Source organism: Onychostruthus taczanowskii, unplaced genomic scaffold (assembly GCF_017590055.1).
Source record: "Onychostruthus taczanowskii isolate IOZ18803 unplaced genomic scaffold, ASM1759005v1 scaffold107, whole genome shotgun sequence".
In the NCBI taxonomy this organism is placed as follows: Eukaryota; Metazoa; Chordata; class Aves; order Passeriformes; family Passeridae; genus Onychostruthus; species Onychostruthus taczanowskii.
In genome coordinates, this window is record NW_024497297.1 from 2,086,475 (window position 1) to 2,101,498 (window position 15,024).

At 57.0% G+C, this 15,024-nt stretch overlaps 3 protein-coding genes across 9 annotated transcripts; 2 read left to right on the forward strand and 1 right to left on the reverse strand.

Moving 5' to 3' along the window:
* The first annotated feature begins 23 nt into the window (after window positions 1-23).
* Window positions 24-1,840, forward strand: LOC121342913. 2 transcript variants are annotated; one of them, XM_041417666.1, is made up of 2 exons: window positions 24-162; window positions 681-1,840. In XM_041417666.1, exon 2 carries the CDS (start codon window positions 731-733, stop codon window positions 1,367-1,369), a length of 639 nt encoding a protein of 212 aa, XP_041273600.1. In that variant the 5' UTR covers window positions 24-162; window positions 681-730; the 3' UTR covers window positions 1,370-1,840. The 2 variants fall into 2 exon arrangements, with proteins under 2 accessions (XP_041273600.1, XP_041273609.1); XM_041417675.1 differs by having other exon boundaries at window positions 118-214.
* On the reverse strand, window positions 1,814-9,202 carry CSAD (cysteine sulfinic acid decarboxylase). Of its 4 annotated transcripts, XM_041417640.1 has the most exons (16): window positions 8,995-9,202; window positions 8,402-8,689; window positions 7,912-8,316; window positions 6,883-7,009; window positions 6,159-6,249; window positions 5,528-5,634; window positions 5,310-5,425; window positions 4,760-4,839; window positions 4,629-4,683; window positions 3,575-3,691; window positions 3,438-3,502; window positions 3,245-3,326; window positions 2,961-3,160; window positions 2,842-2,893; window positions 2,242-2,331; window positions 1,814-2,134 (listed from the first exon to the last, which is right to left on the reverse strand). In XM_041417640.1, the coding sequence occupies exons 3-16, from the start codon at window positions 8,053-8,055 to the stop codon at window positions 1,961-1,963; spliced, it is 1,500 nt and encodes a 499-aa protein (XP_041273574.1). In that variant the 5' UTR covers window positions 8,056-8,316; window positions 8,402-8,689; window positions 8,995-9,202; the 3' UTR covers window positions 1,814-1,960. The 4 variants fall into 4 exon arrangements, with proteins under 4 accessions (XP_041273574.1, XP_041273565.1, XP_041273588.1 ...); XM_041417631.1 differs by lacking the exon at window positions 8,995-9,202 and having other exon boundaries at window positions 7,912-8,149; window positions 8,390-8,973; XM_041417648.1 differs by lacking the exons at window positions 1,814-2,134; window positions 8,995-9,202 and having other exon boundaries at window positions 2,239-2,331; window positions 2,971-3,160; window positions 8,402-8,973.
* A 30-nt stretch (window positions 9,203-9,232) lies between these two features.
* On the forward strand, window positions 9,233-14,655 carry ZNF740 (zinc finger protein 740). 3 transcript variants are annotated; one of them, XM_041417687.1, is made up of 7 exons: window positions 9,236-9,537; window positions 11,024-11,155; window positions 12,618-12,704; window positions 12,808-12,867; window positions 13,011-13,125; window positions 13,226-13,344; window positions 13,439-14,655. In XM_041417687.1, exons 1-7 carry the CDS (start codon window positions 9,529-9,531, stop codon window positions 13,529-13,531), a joined length of 615 nt encoding a protein of 204 aa, XP_041273621.1. In that variant the 5' UTR covers window positions 9,236-9,528; the 3' UTR covers window positions 13,532-14,655. The 3 variants fall into 3 exon arrangements, with proteins under 3 accessions (XP_041273638.1, XP_041273628.1, XP_041273621.1); XM_041417694.1 differs by lacking the exon at window positions 12,808-12,867 and having other exon boundaries at window positions 9,235-9,537; XM_041417704.1 differs by lacking the exons at window positions 12,618-12,704; window positions 12,808-12,867 and having other exon boundaries at window positions 9,233-9,537.
* The last annotated feature ends 369 nt before the right edge of the window (window positions 14,656-15,024 follow it).

Below are 15,024 nucleotides of genomic sequence, written 5' to 3' on the forward strand. Positions count from 1 at the left end.
CCGAAGCCGCCGCTGTGGCGGGCGGGGAGGCCACGCCCCCTGCTCGGGCCCCGCCCCCGCTGCCATGGCAGCCGCTTTGGCGGGAGCGCTAGGCCACGCCCCCTGTGCGGAACCCCGGTCCGCTTCCCGTAAACGGAACCGCCGTGGCGGGAACGGGGCGCGGTGAGAGCGGGGCGGCGGCGGGGGCAGAACGGGGGGCTTCAGGGAGAGAACGGTGGGAATCGGGGCCAGGGGGGCACCGAGGGCGCCGCGAAATCGTGGGGACCCGGAACAAAGGGCACTTGTCACGCGGCGGGGACATCGGGAGGGGCATCGCGGGGAGCCAGGACAGGATGGGGGCACAGGGGTGACAGTGGGGGTCCCAGGCGCAGGGAAGGATGGGGAGGCACTGGAGGGACCCAGCCCCAGGGCTGGGGGGTCACTGGGGTGACACCCGGCAGTCTCAGGCCCAGGGTAGGGTGGGGTACTCTAGGGTGACGCTGGGGGGGGTTCAACCCCGGGGCAGGGTGGGGACACCGGGGGCACCAGGAAAGCCCTCGGAGTGGGCGGTGACCCATCTACCCCCAATTTATGGAGCACAGAGTGACCCCTTTCAACCCACACCCCGAATTTTTGGGGCGCAGGGTTGGCCCCCTTTTTCCCCCCACTTTCTGAGCTGCGTGGTGATTCCTTTCTCCCAGCCCTTGTGTCCCAGGAGTGACCCCATTTCCCTGTGGGATTTTCTGCCCCAATGGCGAGGGACGAGCGGGCGACGCTGCTGGAGGTGTACCAGGCACTCCCGGAAGAGCAATTCCAGAGCCTGAAGTTCCTGCTGGAAGGGCGAATTCCATCCAGGCCTGTGCTCCCGGCATCGCGCCCCGATTTGTGCCGGATCCTCCTCCAGCGCTTCCCGGGGGATTCCCTGCGTGTGACCGCCGGGATCCTGCGGCAGATCGGTCGCCTCGACCTCATCCAGCGCTTCCAGCTGCCCCTGGAAGAGCAAATCCCGGAGGAAACTCCCGGGGAACCTAACGGGGACACCCCCAGGGTGAGGGGGGACCCCACTTCAGGACATCATCCTGGAGGGATTCCAGCTCCACCCGTGAATCCGCGACGCTTGACGGAGAAGGAGTTGATGCAAGTCGCCCAAAAATTGGGAAAAGAGTGGCAGGAGGTGGGAATTCTGCATCTAGGGCTAGAGCGGATCCGGCTGGAGCAGATCCAGGAGGAAAATCCTGGCAATCCCATCCTGTGGAATTTCGAGATGCTGCGGGAGTGGCAGCGGCAGCAGCGACAGGAAGCCACAGTGTCCCAGCTCCTAGCCTGCCTTGAGCGTGCCCGGGTCAATCCTGAAATCCTCGACATCCTCCAGGGCCTCCTGGGGGATTGAGGGACCCCCAAACTCGATTTCTGGGGGAGGGAGTGTGATATCAAATTAATATAAAATTGGGACCATTAAATGCTGTTTTATTCCATGAGTGTGGAGTTTTGGGATCAGGCGCTGAGAACATCCATCTTTACTCCTGATTTAAAGATCCCAGAAGGAAGTCTAGGCTCTGCTCCACTTCCTCAGGGACGGATGCAGAAGGTTTCGCAGTACTCTCCCAAGAGTTTTTCGGGTACTGACAGATCCTCTTCCATACAAATTGCAACCTCTGGAGCTTCAAGAAGTCCTGGGAATGTCAGGAGAGTCACAAGGCCACTACATCCTGATCCCAGAATCCACAACCTCCTCCACAGCTTCCAGGGGAATTAAGGGACGCCCTACACCCCAAATCCCCATATTGAAGGTGGGGTTATATCAAATTACAATATCAAATTATATCAGATCAGGACCATTAAATGCTGTTTTATTCCATAAGTATGGAATTTTAGGGTCATTTCCAATTTTGGGATGTGAGGAAGAAATCAAGGCTCTGCTCCTCTTCCTCAGGGATGGGGGGAAGGTTTTAGGGTCTTTCACAGGGGTTTTTGGGAGTGCTCATAGATCCCATCCCAATTCCTGTATCTCATCCAGGAAGAAGTCTAGATCCTGGCGAGTGACAGCAGGATTGGTGATAATCTGCCGGAAGAAGTTGACTTGGGATCCGTGGGGTTGGTATCCCACCATCATGGAGCCCCTCCGGATCATCTTTTCCTTGATGGCTGGGGCCACCTATGGGGAAACACCATTTCGTGAGGATTTTGTTGTTATTTTTAGGTGATTTTTTTGGGATTTGGAAGGCTGTTGGTGGTGGGAGGAATTTGGAATTCTGGGCTCACCTTTCCCAGTTTGTCCCAGAATTCCGGGGAGCTCTCCTGGCCCCGCAGGCTGGGTGGGATGAACCAGAAGCAGAGGTTGATAAATTCCGGCTGCAGGAAGAGAAAGAGGAAGGAGATCATGGCCATTCACCCAATTCCCAGAATTTGATAGGCATTCAGACTTCCAGGAATTCGGACATGTGTATTTAATTGTCTGGGATTGAAACCTGCGGGATTTAATCCTCCGGGATTTAAACCTCCAAAATGGAAACTTCCAGGATGATTAAAACTCCAGGATTTCAACCTCTGGGATTTCAACCCCTGGGATGATTTAAACCTGTGGAATTCCAAACTCCAGGATTTCAGATTCTGGGATTTAAACCTCTGGGATTTGTTCTCAGGGATTTAAACCTCCAAGTCTAAATTTCTGGGACAATTCAAACCTCTGAGATTTCAGCCTCAGGGATTGAAAACTCTGGAATTTAAACTTTGGGGATTCAAACCTTTGGGATTAATCCCCTGGGAGTTAAAACTCCAGGATGATTCAAACCTGTGGCATTCCAACCTCCAGGACTCTTAGGTGTCCATATCCCCCATCCCACATTCCTCCATCACCCTTACCTCCATTACCAGCTGGAATCCCTCCCTCCTCTTCACCTGCTCCAGCAGATACCTGGGGGGAGCAAAGGGGTGAAGCCAAGTCTGGGAGGGTGGAGGGTCCCCCCCATCCTGGGGCTCACCGAGTGGCACCGAATGCCCGCTCCACACGCTGTGCCAGCCCCTTGGTTCCCACGGCTTTCCAGAGGATCCAGAGCTTGAGGCCGTCGGCGCGGCGGCCGCACTGGGGGCTCTTGTCCCCCGTGTCCAGGGACACGTCGTAGAACTTGTCCCGCTGGAACAGGTACGAGGCTCCCACGCCATGGCAGCGCTGCAGGAGCCCCTGGGACGGACACGGGGCACCAAAATTAATGAGGTGGCCCGGGAGGCATCCCAGAGGCAGGAATTCAGGATGGGGGGCACCTACGGAGCTGTCACGGAGCAGGAATGCTGAGCACTGCAACCCCACCATCAGCAGTTTGTGGGGGTTCCAGGTCACTGAGTCGGCTCTGTTGGGGGGGGACAGCAGAGTTTAGGGGGGCCCCATGGAAAAGGGTATCCCCAAAAGCTCAGAGGGGGAGGGGTGAGAGTCTTTTGCAGGGGCAGAGGGAGGGACACACCTGTGGATGCCGGCAAGGAGGTGACGGAGTCGGGGGGACAGGAGGGCGCTGCCCCCCCACGCTGCCTGCAGGGAAAGGGGGATCAGCACCCACAGGGGAACCCCCGAGCCCCCCCAGCCAGGCACCCCCAAACTCACATCCACATGCAGCCACAGCCCGTGGCGGGCACAGATGTCGGCGATGGCGTCCAGCGGGTCGAAGGCGCCCAGGACAGTGGTGCCACTCGTGGCACACACAAAGAGGGGCTCCGAGCCCTGGGAGGGATTAGGGAGGGGTCTGGGGGTATTGGGGGGTGCAGGGGGCATGGAAGGGGGTAGAAGGCAGGGGGCACAGGGAGTCAAAGGTGGCCAGGATGGTGGCACACACAAAGGGGCTCCAGTCCTGGTGGGGAGGGCATTTGGAGGAGCTTTGGGAAGGGTTGGGTGGGAGTCTGGGAAGGCTTCAGGGGGATTTGCAGACGATCTGAGGGGGCTTGGGGGGACCTGTGGAGGCTTGAGGGGGATTTGGGGAATGGAGGACAGAGGGACACAGAGGGCTGAAGGTGCCCAGGATGGTGGCACAGAAAAAGAAGGGTCTCTGTCCTGAGAGAGCATTTGGACAAGCTTTGGGGGCGATTTGGAGGGGATCTGGAGGGGGTTTGGTTGATCAAGGAAGACTTGGGGGGCATTTGGGAGATAGGGGACAGGGGGAACAGAGGGTCAAAGGTGGCCAGGACGGTGGCACAGAAAAAGAATGGGCTCAGAGCCCTGGGTGGGCATTTGGGGGGACTTTGAGGGGGCCCAGGAGGTAGGTTGGGGGGGCTGGAGGATACAGGGGGACATTGGGGGTGCAGGAAATGGGGTACAGAGGACTTTGGGGCAGACAGGGGACTGACTTTAAGGGGGGACAGGAGGCCTGGGGAGGACAGGGGACATTGGGTGCATTGAAGAGTTGAAGGGACAGTGGTGGGGGGGGCATTGGAGGAGATTCAGGTTATTTGGGAGGACACTGGGGGGACATTGGTGGACATGGGAGTTGGTTTGTGGACATGGGAAGGGCTTTGGGAACATTGGAGAGGCTTTGGGGACTTAGAGGGGGACAAACGGACTTTGAGGGAGCTTTGGGAACACTGGGAAGGCCGTTGGGGATACTGGGAAAGCACTGGGGACTTTGAGGGGCTTTGGGAACATGGGGTGTGCAGCCTCTCCTGACCTCGGCTTTCACCCTCTGGATCTCCTTCTCCAGCTCTTCTGGGATCATCTTCCCCCTGAGGGGAAGGGACAGGGATGGATACATGGAGGAACCCCCTGACGTGGGGTCCCCTGGGACCTCCCAGCACCCACCTCTCGTCTGTCCGCACCAGGTGAACATTGTCCGTGCCAATTCCCAGGAGAGCCGCTCCTTTTAGGATGGAATAATGGCTCTGGGCAGGAAAAGATAACCGGGATTGAGGGGAGCCCAGGAACCAGATTTTGGGTAACCTCAGGGACCAGACTCAGGGTAACCCCAGTTTTTGGGTAATCTCAGGGACCAGACTTGGGGTGACCCCATGGGCCAGGTTTTGGGGTAACCTCAGTGACCAGGTTTTGAGATGACCCCATGGATCAGGTTTAGGGAAACCTCCAAGGATCAGCTTTGGGGTGACACCAGAATCAGGTTTTGGGATGACCCCAGGTGACCCCTGGATCAGGTTCTGTGGGGATCCCAGGGATCAGATTTGGAGTAACCAAGGGGATCAGGTTCAGTGTGACCTCAGGGGGCCACATTTGGGATGACCCCAGGTATCATGTTTTGGGGTGACCCCAGGAATAAGGTTTGGAATGACCCCATGGATTAGAATTGGAATGACCCTGAGGATTGGGTTTTGGGATGACTTTGAGCCCCCACTCCCACCTCCTGAGATGCAAACAGGCCCAGGCGAGGCAGGTCCCAGTTCCCTCTGCTCCGGCTCTCCGGGAAACGCCGGAATCGCGCCACGTTCATGGCCAACATGTTGGATATAGATCCCCCTGCCCAGGACAGGGACCCCTGTTTCACCCTCAGTGCACCATGGACAGGCTGCCAGGGGGAGAGGGGGGACAGGGATACCCCTCAGGAAGGGTCCGGGATACCGGGAGCGAAGATTCCATCGCCGCTGCTCCACCCCACGAGCTCCCGGAGCGTGGCCAGGACCTGCTCCTCCATCAGCACCAGCACTGGGGCCACTTCGTATGTGTACCTGGAAGGGCCCAGCAGGAGTCGGAGGGTTCCCCTCCCCCTGAAACCTCAGAATCCCAAACAACTTCCCCCAGAGCCTCAGCACCCCAAAACCCTCCCCCCAGACCCCCCCCTTCATCAGGGAGGATGGAGCCACCAACACTGGGGCCTAGATCAAGGGAGTCAGGATGGTTTTGGCAGGTCCTTTCTCATTTGGGCTCCTCAACACCCCCAAAACCCTCCCTCCAAACTTCAGCACCCTAAAATCCTCCCCCCAGCACCTCCCACTCCATTAGCACCAACACTGGGGGCTAGATCAGGGGAGTCAGGACAGGGTTTTGGTGGGACCTTTCTCATTTGGGCTCCTCAACACCCCCAAAACCCTCCCTGCAAACTTCAGCACCCCAAAACCCTCCCCCCAGCACCTCCCACTCCATCAGCACCAGGGGCTCCTCATAGGTGGATCTGGGGGAGGGGAGGGTCATAGCAGGTTTTTGGGGGGTCCCCCCACCCACCAGCCCCCCTTTGGGGGTGTCAGGGGCTCACGGGCTCGTGTTGAGGGTCTCAGTGAGGAACCGGCCAGCCAGGGCGTGGTGGTCCAGCCCCGAGAAAAGCTGGTTGAAAAACCGGGGGTGACCTGGGGGAACACGGGGGGCACATAGGGTGGTCAGGGGAGGACATGGTGGGGGGACAGAGAGAGATAGGGGAGGGGGTAGGGGGAAGTGGGGGAACGTGAGAGGGTTGGGGATGGCACATGGGGGGTGGGACACGGGAAGATAAGGGAAGGATCTGGGAGGTTCAGAGGGGTTGTTGTGGGGTCATAAGGAGACTGGGGAGACAGGAGGAGGACAATGGAGGGCAGAATGGGGGTGGGAGGAAATGGGAAAATGGGGGGGCAGGGGAGAATCGGGGGGACACAAGAGGGACGTGGAGGATCGGGCGTGGGTAGGGAGGGAACAGAAGGGACACGGAGGGACATGGGGGAGTTCGGGGTACATTGGGGGGTCAGGGAGTGGATGAGGGGAGAAATGGGGGCGCACGGGGGCAGTCAAGGGAGACACAGAAGATCGGGGGGATATGGCGAGGAACATGGCAGGGGCCACAGTGTTTGACACTGGGAGGCACCAGGGGCCGCACTGGGAACCGCTGGGCTGAAGCGGGAGGTGCCGTGCCAGGCGGAGCTTGTGCAGGGCTAAACTGGGAGGCACTGGGCTGCCCTGGGGCGGTACTCCCGTGTACTGGTGCGCACTGGTGTGTACTGGGAGCGCACCAGTGCGGACGCTGAAGCGCAGCACGTCCCGGCAGCGCTGCAGGAGCCGCTCCCGCCCCTCCCCGTCGCTCCGCAGCTCCAGATCCAGCAGCTCCCGCAGCTCCTGCGGCTCCTTCCAGTCACACACCTGGGAATGACTGGGAATGACTGGCAGGGACTGGGACTGGAAACGGCAGAGGGAATGGGCTGGGTATGATGTTGGGAGTGGAAACAAGACTGGGACTGAGACCAGGAACCAGAATGGGAATGGGACTGGCACCGGAACTGCAAACAGAATGGGGAATGGGAATGAGAATGGGGCTGGAAGTGGGATTGCAAATGGGACTGGAAATGGAAACGAGTCTGGAAATGAGAATCAGACTGCAACTGGGATTTACTCTCATTCCCAACGCCAGTCCCACTCCCAATCCTGTTCCAAGTGTAAAATTGGGAAGGGGACTCAGAATGGGAACAGAATTGGAAACAATCAGACTGCAACTGGGATTTACTCTCATTCCCAACGCCAGTCCCACTCCCAATCCTGTTCCAAGTGTAAAATTGGGGACTCAGAATGGGAACAGAATTGAAAACGGGAACAGGACTGGGAATGGGACTGGGAATGGGACTGGAAATGGGAATGGGAAAGGGGGACTAGCTGTTGGAACAGGGCTAAAGTGGGACTGGTATTAGGAACAGGATTGGGAATGGGGCTGGAACTGGGTTTCAGAATGGGAATAGGACTGGGAAAGGAACAATATTGTGACCCCCACCCCCTTCCGTGTCTGCTTCCAGTCACACGCCTGGGAATGACTGGGAATAGGATTGGGAATGACTGGGAATGAGAATGGGATTGGGACTGGGACAGGGAATGACTGGGAACAGGACAGGCCATAGGGACAGACTAGGACCCCACCCCCTCCCAGGGGGCTCCTTCCAGTCACATACCTGTGGGGACAGGATTGGGATTGAGAATGGGACTGGAAACGGGAATGGGACGGGATGGGATGGGATTGGGGACCCCCACCCTCCCGAGTGCTCCAGTGTCCCAACCTTCTGTGTCACATCCGTGCTCTTCCGCACGCCCTCCTCCAGCAGGATCTGGAACACTTCCTGCAGGAATTCCTCCCCAGCGGCCATGTCCAGGCCGGGACCATCCAATGGGATGCTGTCCCCAGCCCCAGAGGGCTCAGCCATGGCAGGAGAAACACGGGGACACCCCGAAATGCGCTGGGAGGGACCCTGGGATTGGCAGCAGGTGGCAGGACGGGGATCCCAGGCTGAGCTTCTCCTGGAAGGAGATAACCCTGGGATAAAGTGATCCTGGGACAAGGATCTCCTGGGATAAGGCTGAGCTTCCCCCTGGGATGAGGTGCTCCTGGAATAAGGCTCTCTCAGGATGAAATTCTCCTGGGATAAGGTGATTCCAGAATGATGTTCTTCTGGAATGAGGTAGTTCTGGAAGAAGATGATCACAAAATTAGGTGTTCCCAGCATGGGTTTCTCTGGGCATTGGGCTCTCTGGACTCACCTCTCCTCTCACCTCTGCCTGCTGGAATTTTCCAGGATCAGGTGCTGACAGGACCAGGTTCTCCTGGGATTAGGTGATCCTGGGACCAGGTGATCCCAGAATTAGGTGCTCCCAGGAGAAGCTTTTCCTGGGATCAGACTCTCCTGGATCAGGCTTTCCTGGCTCCTCTCTCTTCCCTCCCCAGGATGGAATTTTCCTCTGGTCACGTTGCCAAGGGGCAAGGAGCAAAGTCCAGGACTGGGGAAGGAGCCCCGGAGGGTTCTGGGGACAGGGGGCAGGGTTAGGACTGTGTCCCTGGATCTGTGGGAAGAGTGGTGACCCTGTATGTCCTCCTATTGCCAGTGTCCCCACAACCCATTCCCAGTGTGGCCCCCACCCATTCCCAGGGTCCCTAAATTTATTCCCATTGTCCCCCTGTCCCCAGTGTACTCCCACCTGTCCTTAGTGTCCCCCATCATTCCCAGTATGTCCCCCCACCAGTGTTTGGTGTCCCCCTTGTCTCCACACCCATTCACAGTGCCCTTCGTTCCTAGTACACCCCCCAGTCCCAGTGCCCCATTTCCAGTATCCCCCTCAATTCCCAGACGCTCGGGGAGGGTCAGTACCTGCCCCGGGGGGGGGGGGGGGGGCAATAAAGAGGGGCAAAGGAAGGGGGCGAACCAGCCCCCAAAAGGGGTCACGGGAGACACCCCAAAGGAAGGGGTCAGAGTGAGGGGGGAGCCCAAAGCGGGGTTGTATAGGGGGTCCCCAAGGGGTGTCGCGAGTGGGGGCAGCGGGGCGGGGCGCCGCAGGACTGTCGGGCGGGAGGGCGCCTGGCCCCTCTGACCCCCTTTTCCCACTGTTCCCCCCAGGCCGATCCCCCTGGATTCAGCTCCGTCCCCGCAGATCCAGCGCCCCCCCAGCTCGGGGGGTCCCGGCTTTGGGGGGGAGCCCGGCCCTGTCTCCCCCCCCTTCCTGCCCCAGTGGCCCCCTCGGGAGGAGGAAGAGGAGGAGGAGGAGGAGGAGGAGGAGGAGGAATGGCGGCGCCGTGGCGGGTACTGGAGCCCGCCCAAAAATCCATAAAAATTTACTGATCCCACCTTTTCTTACCCCAAACGAGCTTTACCTGGGCGAGAAGTAAGGCCAAAGGCTCCCACAGCATGGCTCAGGTAATGAGCCCCCACCCCCTGCATCCTGACACCCCCAGGCCCAGGAATTTGGGGGAACAACGGCCCCAAAAAATGGGAAAAGGGAAGGAAGAGGGGAGACAGCTGGAGCTTCCCTCCCCCTGCGCCAGGGTGGGGGGTGCCTCCCCATCCCCCCATCCTGCTCCAGGGGATGTCACAGGATTATCCCTGTTTTCCTCAAGATTATCCTGATTTTCCCCAGAAATATCCTGAATTTTCCCTTTAGCCCTGAGGCCTCAAAAAAGGAGGTTTAAGCTGTCCCTCCACACGTGGACTCTTCCCAAACTTTCCACAGTATTCTCCCAAAATTTTTCCCCTGATTATCCCAGTTTACCCCAGGATTTCCCAGATTTCCCCGGTAGCATTTAGGGCCCCAGTAAAGGCAGGTCAGTAGTTCAGCAGATGGTTTGGGGGTGTCTTTGCCCCCCCCCACCTTCCCCTCCCCATTTTTGGGGTTTTTCCACAGTTATTCCTGAATTCTCCTAGTTTCCACTGGAATTGTCCCAGTTTTCTCTGGGATAATCCAAATTTTCCCCAGGATTATCTTGAAATATCCTGTTATCCATTAGATCCTCTCTGGGCTGGAAGAAGTTTTTCCAACCCCAAACACACCCCGGGGTCTTCCCAGGGTTACCCCAGGACTATTCCAGCTTTCCCTCCCAAAATTTCCTCACATTTATCCTGAATTTTCCTTGTGATTATCCCAGTTTTCTCTAGGATTCCCCAAATTTCCCTGCTAGCCTTTACATTCTGTCAGGCCTCAAATTTGGGGTTCAGCCCCCCCAAACCCTCCTTTGGGGCTCTTAACAGAATTATGCAGGAATTATCCCAAATTTTCCCCATAATTTCCCATTTTTTTCCTGGGATTATCCCCTAATTTCCCATTCACCCTTCAGTCCCAACAGGCCTCAGAAAAGGGAGTTCAGCCTCCTCCATTCCCAGTTTTGGGGTCTTCCCATTTTGCCGTGGGTTTATCCAATTTTCCACAGGATTATCCCAAAGTTGCTGCACAATTCCCTTGAATTTTCCCATTTGACCTGAAATCCTCATTGGGCTGAAAGAAGAGGGTTCAACCCCCTCTGTTCCACTTTGGGGTCTTCCCCAAAGACTTATGCTGGGATCATAGCAAATTTCCCCTGACATCATCCCCAAAATTTCCCCAGATTATCCCAAACTTCCCTCGAGATCCCCCCAGAGTTTCCCCAGGATTATCCCAAACTTCCCTCAAGATCACCCCAAAATTTCCCCAGATTATCCCACATTTCCCTCGAGATGATCCCAAACTTCCCTTGAGATCACCCCAGAGTTTCCCCAGGATTATCCCAACTTTCCCTCCAGATAACCCCAGAGTTTCCCCGGATCATCCCGAGCCCCCCTCAGGGCCCAGACGCAGGGGGCTGCTGCCCCGCCCCCCTCCAGGGTGCCCCCGGGCTGTGGGGCTGATCCTGGGGGTCCCTCCCTGTTCCAGGCGAGTCTCCTGGCCTGCGAGGGGCTCTCGGGCGTCTGCCTCGTCCCCACCGTCGCCAGCAAGAAGATGATGCCCAAATCCGGCGGGAAACAGGACGGGAACCGGGAACGGGGCTCCAGCCCCGACCTCCTGGTACGGAGTGGGACGCCCTGGCTGGGGTCTGGCACCTTCCACTGGGGGATCCCGCCTTGAACTGGGGGATTTCGCCCTTTAATTTGGGGGTTTATGCCTTTAGTTTGGCTTTTCCCACCTTTGATTTGGGGTTTTCCTGCTTTAATTTGGAGTTTTCCACCTTTAATTTGGGTATTTCCGCACTTAATCTGGGGGTTTGCACCTTTAATTTGGGTATTTCCTCACTTCATTTGGCTTTTCTTACTTTTAATTTGGGGTTTTCCTGCTTTAATTTGGAGTTTTCCACCTTTAATTTGGGTATTTCCGCACTTAATCTGGGGGTTTGCACCTTTAATTTGGGTATTTCCGCACTTCGTTTGGCTTTTCCTACTTTTAATTTGGGGTTTTCCTGCTTTAATTTGGAGTTTTCCACCTTGAATTTGGGTATTTCCGCACTTAATCTGGGGGTTTGCACCTTTAATTTGGATTAATTTTAATTTAATTTCCGCACTTCATTTGGCTTTCCTTACTTTTAATTTGGGGTTTTCCTGCTTTAATTTGGAGTTTTCCACCTTAATTTGGGTATTGCTGCACATAATTTGGCTGTTTCCACCTTTAATTTGCTTTTTCTACATTTAATTTGGTTTTTTCCAGCTTTTTTTTTTTTGGTGTTTGCAACTAATTTTTTTTTCTGCTTTAATTTGGGCTATTCTGCCCCAAATTTGGCATTTTCCGCCTTTAATTTGCCTCTTCCTCCTTGAATTTGAATTTTTTCTCCTTGAATTTGAGGTTTTCTCCCTTTAGTCATCCTTTGCTGTATTTTATTTGACCTTTTCCACTTGTAATTTGGCTTTTTCCTGCCTTTATTTGGCTTTTTCCTGCTTTAGTTTTCCTGCTTTAGTTTCATTTTCCCACTTCTCCTTTGACCTTTTTCTGCTTTAATTGAATTTTTCATCCTTTCGTTTCCCATTTCTGGCCCTTGCTTGATTTTCCTTTCTTCACTCGCCCTTTGCTTTCTTTTATTGGACTTTTCCTCCTTCATTTGGATTTTTCCTCTTTTATTTGGTCTTTTCCTGCCTCGGATTTTCCTGTTCTAATTCCATTGTTTCCCCTTCAATTCCATTATCCCTCAACCTCCCCATTCCCTGCTCATCCTGAAACCCCCTCCCCAATTTCCTGCCCTGATTTACCCTCCCTAATCCCCCCACCCCAATTCCTGCTTTCCCAATCCCTCCTCCCCAATTCCTGCCCCCTTCCCAATCCCTCCCAATTCCTGGTCCCTCAATCTCCCTTTCCCAAATGCCCCCCAATTCCTTCCCCCTTCCCAACCCCCCACCCATACCCCCATCCCAATTCTTGCCCTCTACTCACCCCTTCCCAAACCCCTCTCCACCAATTCCTGGTCCCACAATCCCCCCTTCCCACTCCCCCCATTCCAATTCCTGCCCTGTTCCCAACCCCTTCCCAATTCCTGCCCCCCCAGTCCCTCCGCCAGGACCCCGACAAGCCCCGCGCCCGCAAGGACGATGATGCTCCTGAGGCCTCCAACCCCAAGAAATCCATGAAAAAGGCAGGTCCCCTCCCCCAGCAGGGGGTCCCCCCTCGATTTTGGGGTCTGGGGGGGGTCGGGGGCCATCTCGGGGGCCGCTGACACCCCCTCGCCCCCCCGGCAGCGCCGCAAGCGGGTTCCCGGCGCCGAGGGACCCCCGAGCTCCTCCCGCCGAGGATCCCAGGTTTGCCGCCGCGCCGCACGAGGAGGAGGAGGAGGAAGACAATCTCCCAAACTCCGGCAGGCGCAGGACGGCCGGGGGGGGGGATTTGGGGGGGCTGCTGGGGGTCCCCCCGGCTCTGAACCCCCATATCCCCCCCATTTCAGATGGTGGTGATTGAGCAAAACGGCTCCTTCCAGCTCAAGAACTTCATCTGCGACCACTGTTTCGGCGCCTTCCGGAGCAGCTACCACCTCAAACGGCACATCCTCATCCACACCGGTAATGAGCGGCCCCCGCCCCCTCCCTGCACCGCTAATGAGCCCTCGTTAATGAACAGCCCCCCGCCCCCTCCCTCGCTAATTGCCGGCCGGAATTCCAGGGGAGAAGCCGTTCGAGTGCGACATGTGCGACATGCGCTTCATCCAGAAGTACCACCTGGAGCGGCACAAGCGCGTGCACAGCGGGGAGAAGCCCTACCAGTGCGAGCGCTGCATGCAGGTATTCCCGGGAGAATTCCCGCGGGAATGGGCGGGGCACCCCGCCATTCACAGCGCCACCCCCAGAAGTGACCCCCAGTGCCTTGTCCCCGCAGAGCTTCTCCCGCACGGACCGGCTGCTCCGACACAAGCGCATGTGCCAAGGCTGCCAGACCAAGACCCCGCCCGACTCCCAGCTCCTGCTGTGAAAATCTGGGAATACCGGGAAGTTCAGGGGGTGCGGGAGGGGGGTGTTTCTTCCTGCACCCCCCCACATCACCATGCTCTGCCTCACCTGGATTTCTCACCCCTCTAAGGATGGGGAAGAACCCGAGCGCTGCCAGCATGAAAAAACTCGGATCGTTCCTGCCCTCTGGCCTAAAAACTTGGATTATGATCCCAAAAATCCTCCTGGAATCTTCAAGTGGCCCCCCCCACCATCGTTATACCCCTGAATCCACCCCTCCCCCTCTTAGGAAAGACTGGGAACCCCCAAACTGCCTGAAATCCCGGCGGATCCGGGATACCTGTGCACAGGTAGGAGGGTCCCGCTGGGAACAGCAGCATCAATCCCTCTCTTCTTTGGGAAAAGGAAGAAAACTGAAGATGCTGGGGGATGCCTCAGCCTGGGGGGGAGGGGGGTGTACCCCCTGTTTTTTGGTTATTTTTGGAAAATAGGGAAAAAAAGGAATTTGGGGGCTCCCCTTGAGCGGCGCATCCTGTGGGACACTCAGCAGCACTTCCCATTTCCTCTGGAACTCCTTCAGATTTTGGGGGATTTCTCCTACTTCCGCATAGTTTTGGGGTGCTGCCTATGTCCCCCCATGCTGGGAGGTCTGCCCCCTAGTGGGGGTGAGAAAAGGGGGGCGAGGGGCCCCCCGGATCAGGGGTGAGGTGGAGGGGGCAGGAGCAGCTCCCAAAGACCACGAAGCGGGCCCCTGCTCTTCCCCCCATTTTGGGGGGTCCCTGTCCCCCCATCACAGACTGTTCCAAGGGGCAAGAGAGATGAGTTTGCCCCCCCCCAATTTTGTGCCCTGAACCCCCTTTCTGGGCATGCAGGAGTTTCGGGAGGGGCCCATATTTTGGGGACCTCCCCCAATGACACTTCAAGAAGGACTTTGGCTCTGCTGAGCCCATTCCCCCAAATTTGTGGGGCCCTGGGGGGGGGCAGTTTGGGGGCTCTGGCAGGGGTTGGGGTGCTGGGGGAGGTTGGGGGATTCTGTTGGAGGGAGGGGGAACCCCAGGGCCCCCCACCTGCAAGGGCTCCCAGCCCCCTCACACTCCCCCAGCTTCATTTTTGGGGTGTTTTGTTGGGATTTAGGGTTTATTACAGTTATTTNCCACTGTGTGTCCTCTCTCCTCCTTTAGGGTTTATTTAAATAAAAAGTTGGGTTTTTGCTTTTTTTAACCCCAAATTTAAGTCCTTTGGGGCAGTGTGGGGGGACCCCGGAACCCACTCATGGCAAACAAAGTCAGGGGAGGTTACTTAGGGACTATGGGGCTTTTGCACTGGGGAGGGGAGCAGAGGTGTCCCCTCTTTATAGCTGGGGGTGTCCCCCGATTGGGGAGGGGTCCCCAAGTAGCCCCTTTGTCCCTGGAGGGGTCCCTAAGTCAGAGGAGACCCCAGATGCCCCCCCCCATACCCCAGGGGTGCCCCCTCACCTCAGAGGAGGTCCCAAGGTTCCCCTCTCCCCCCCCCCCA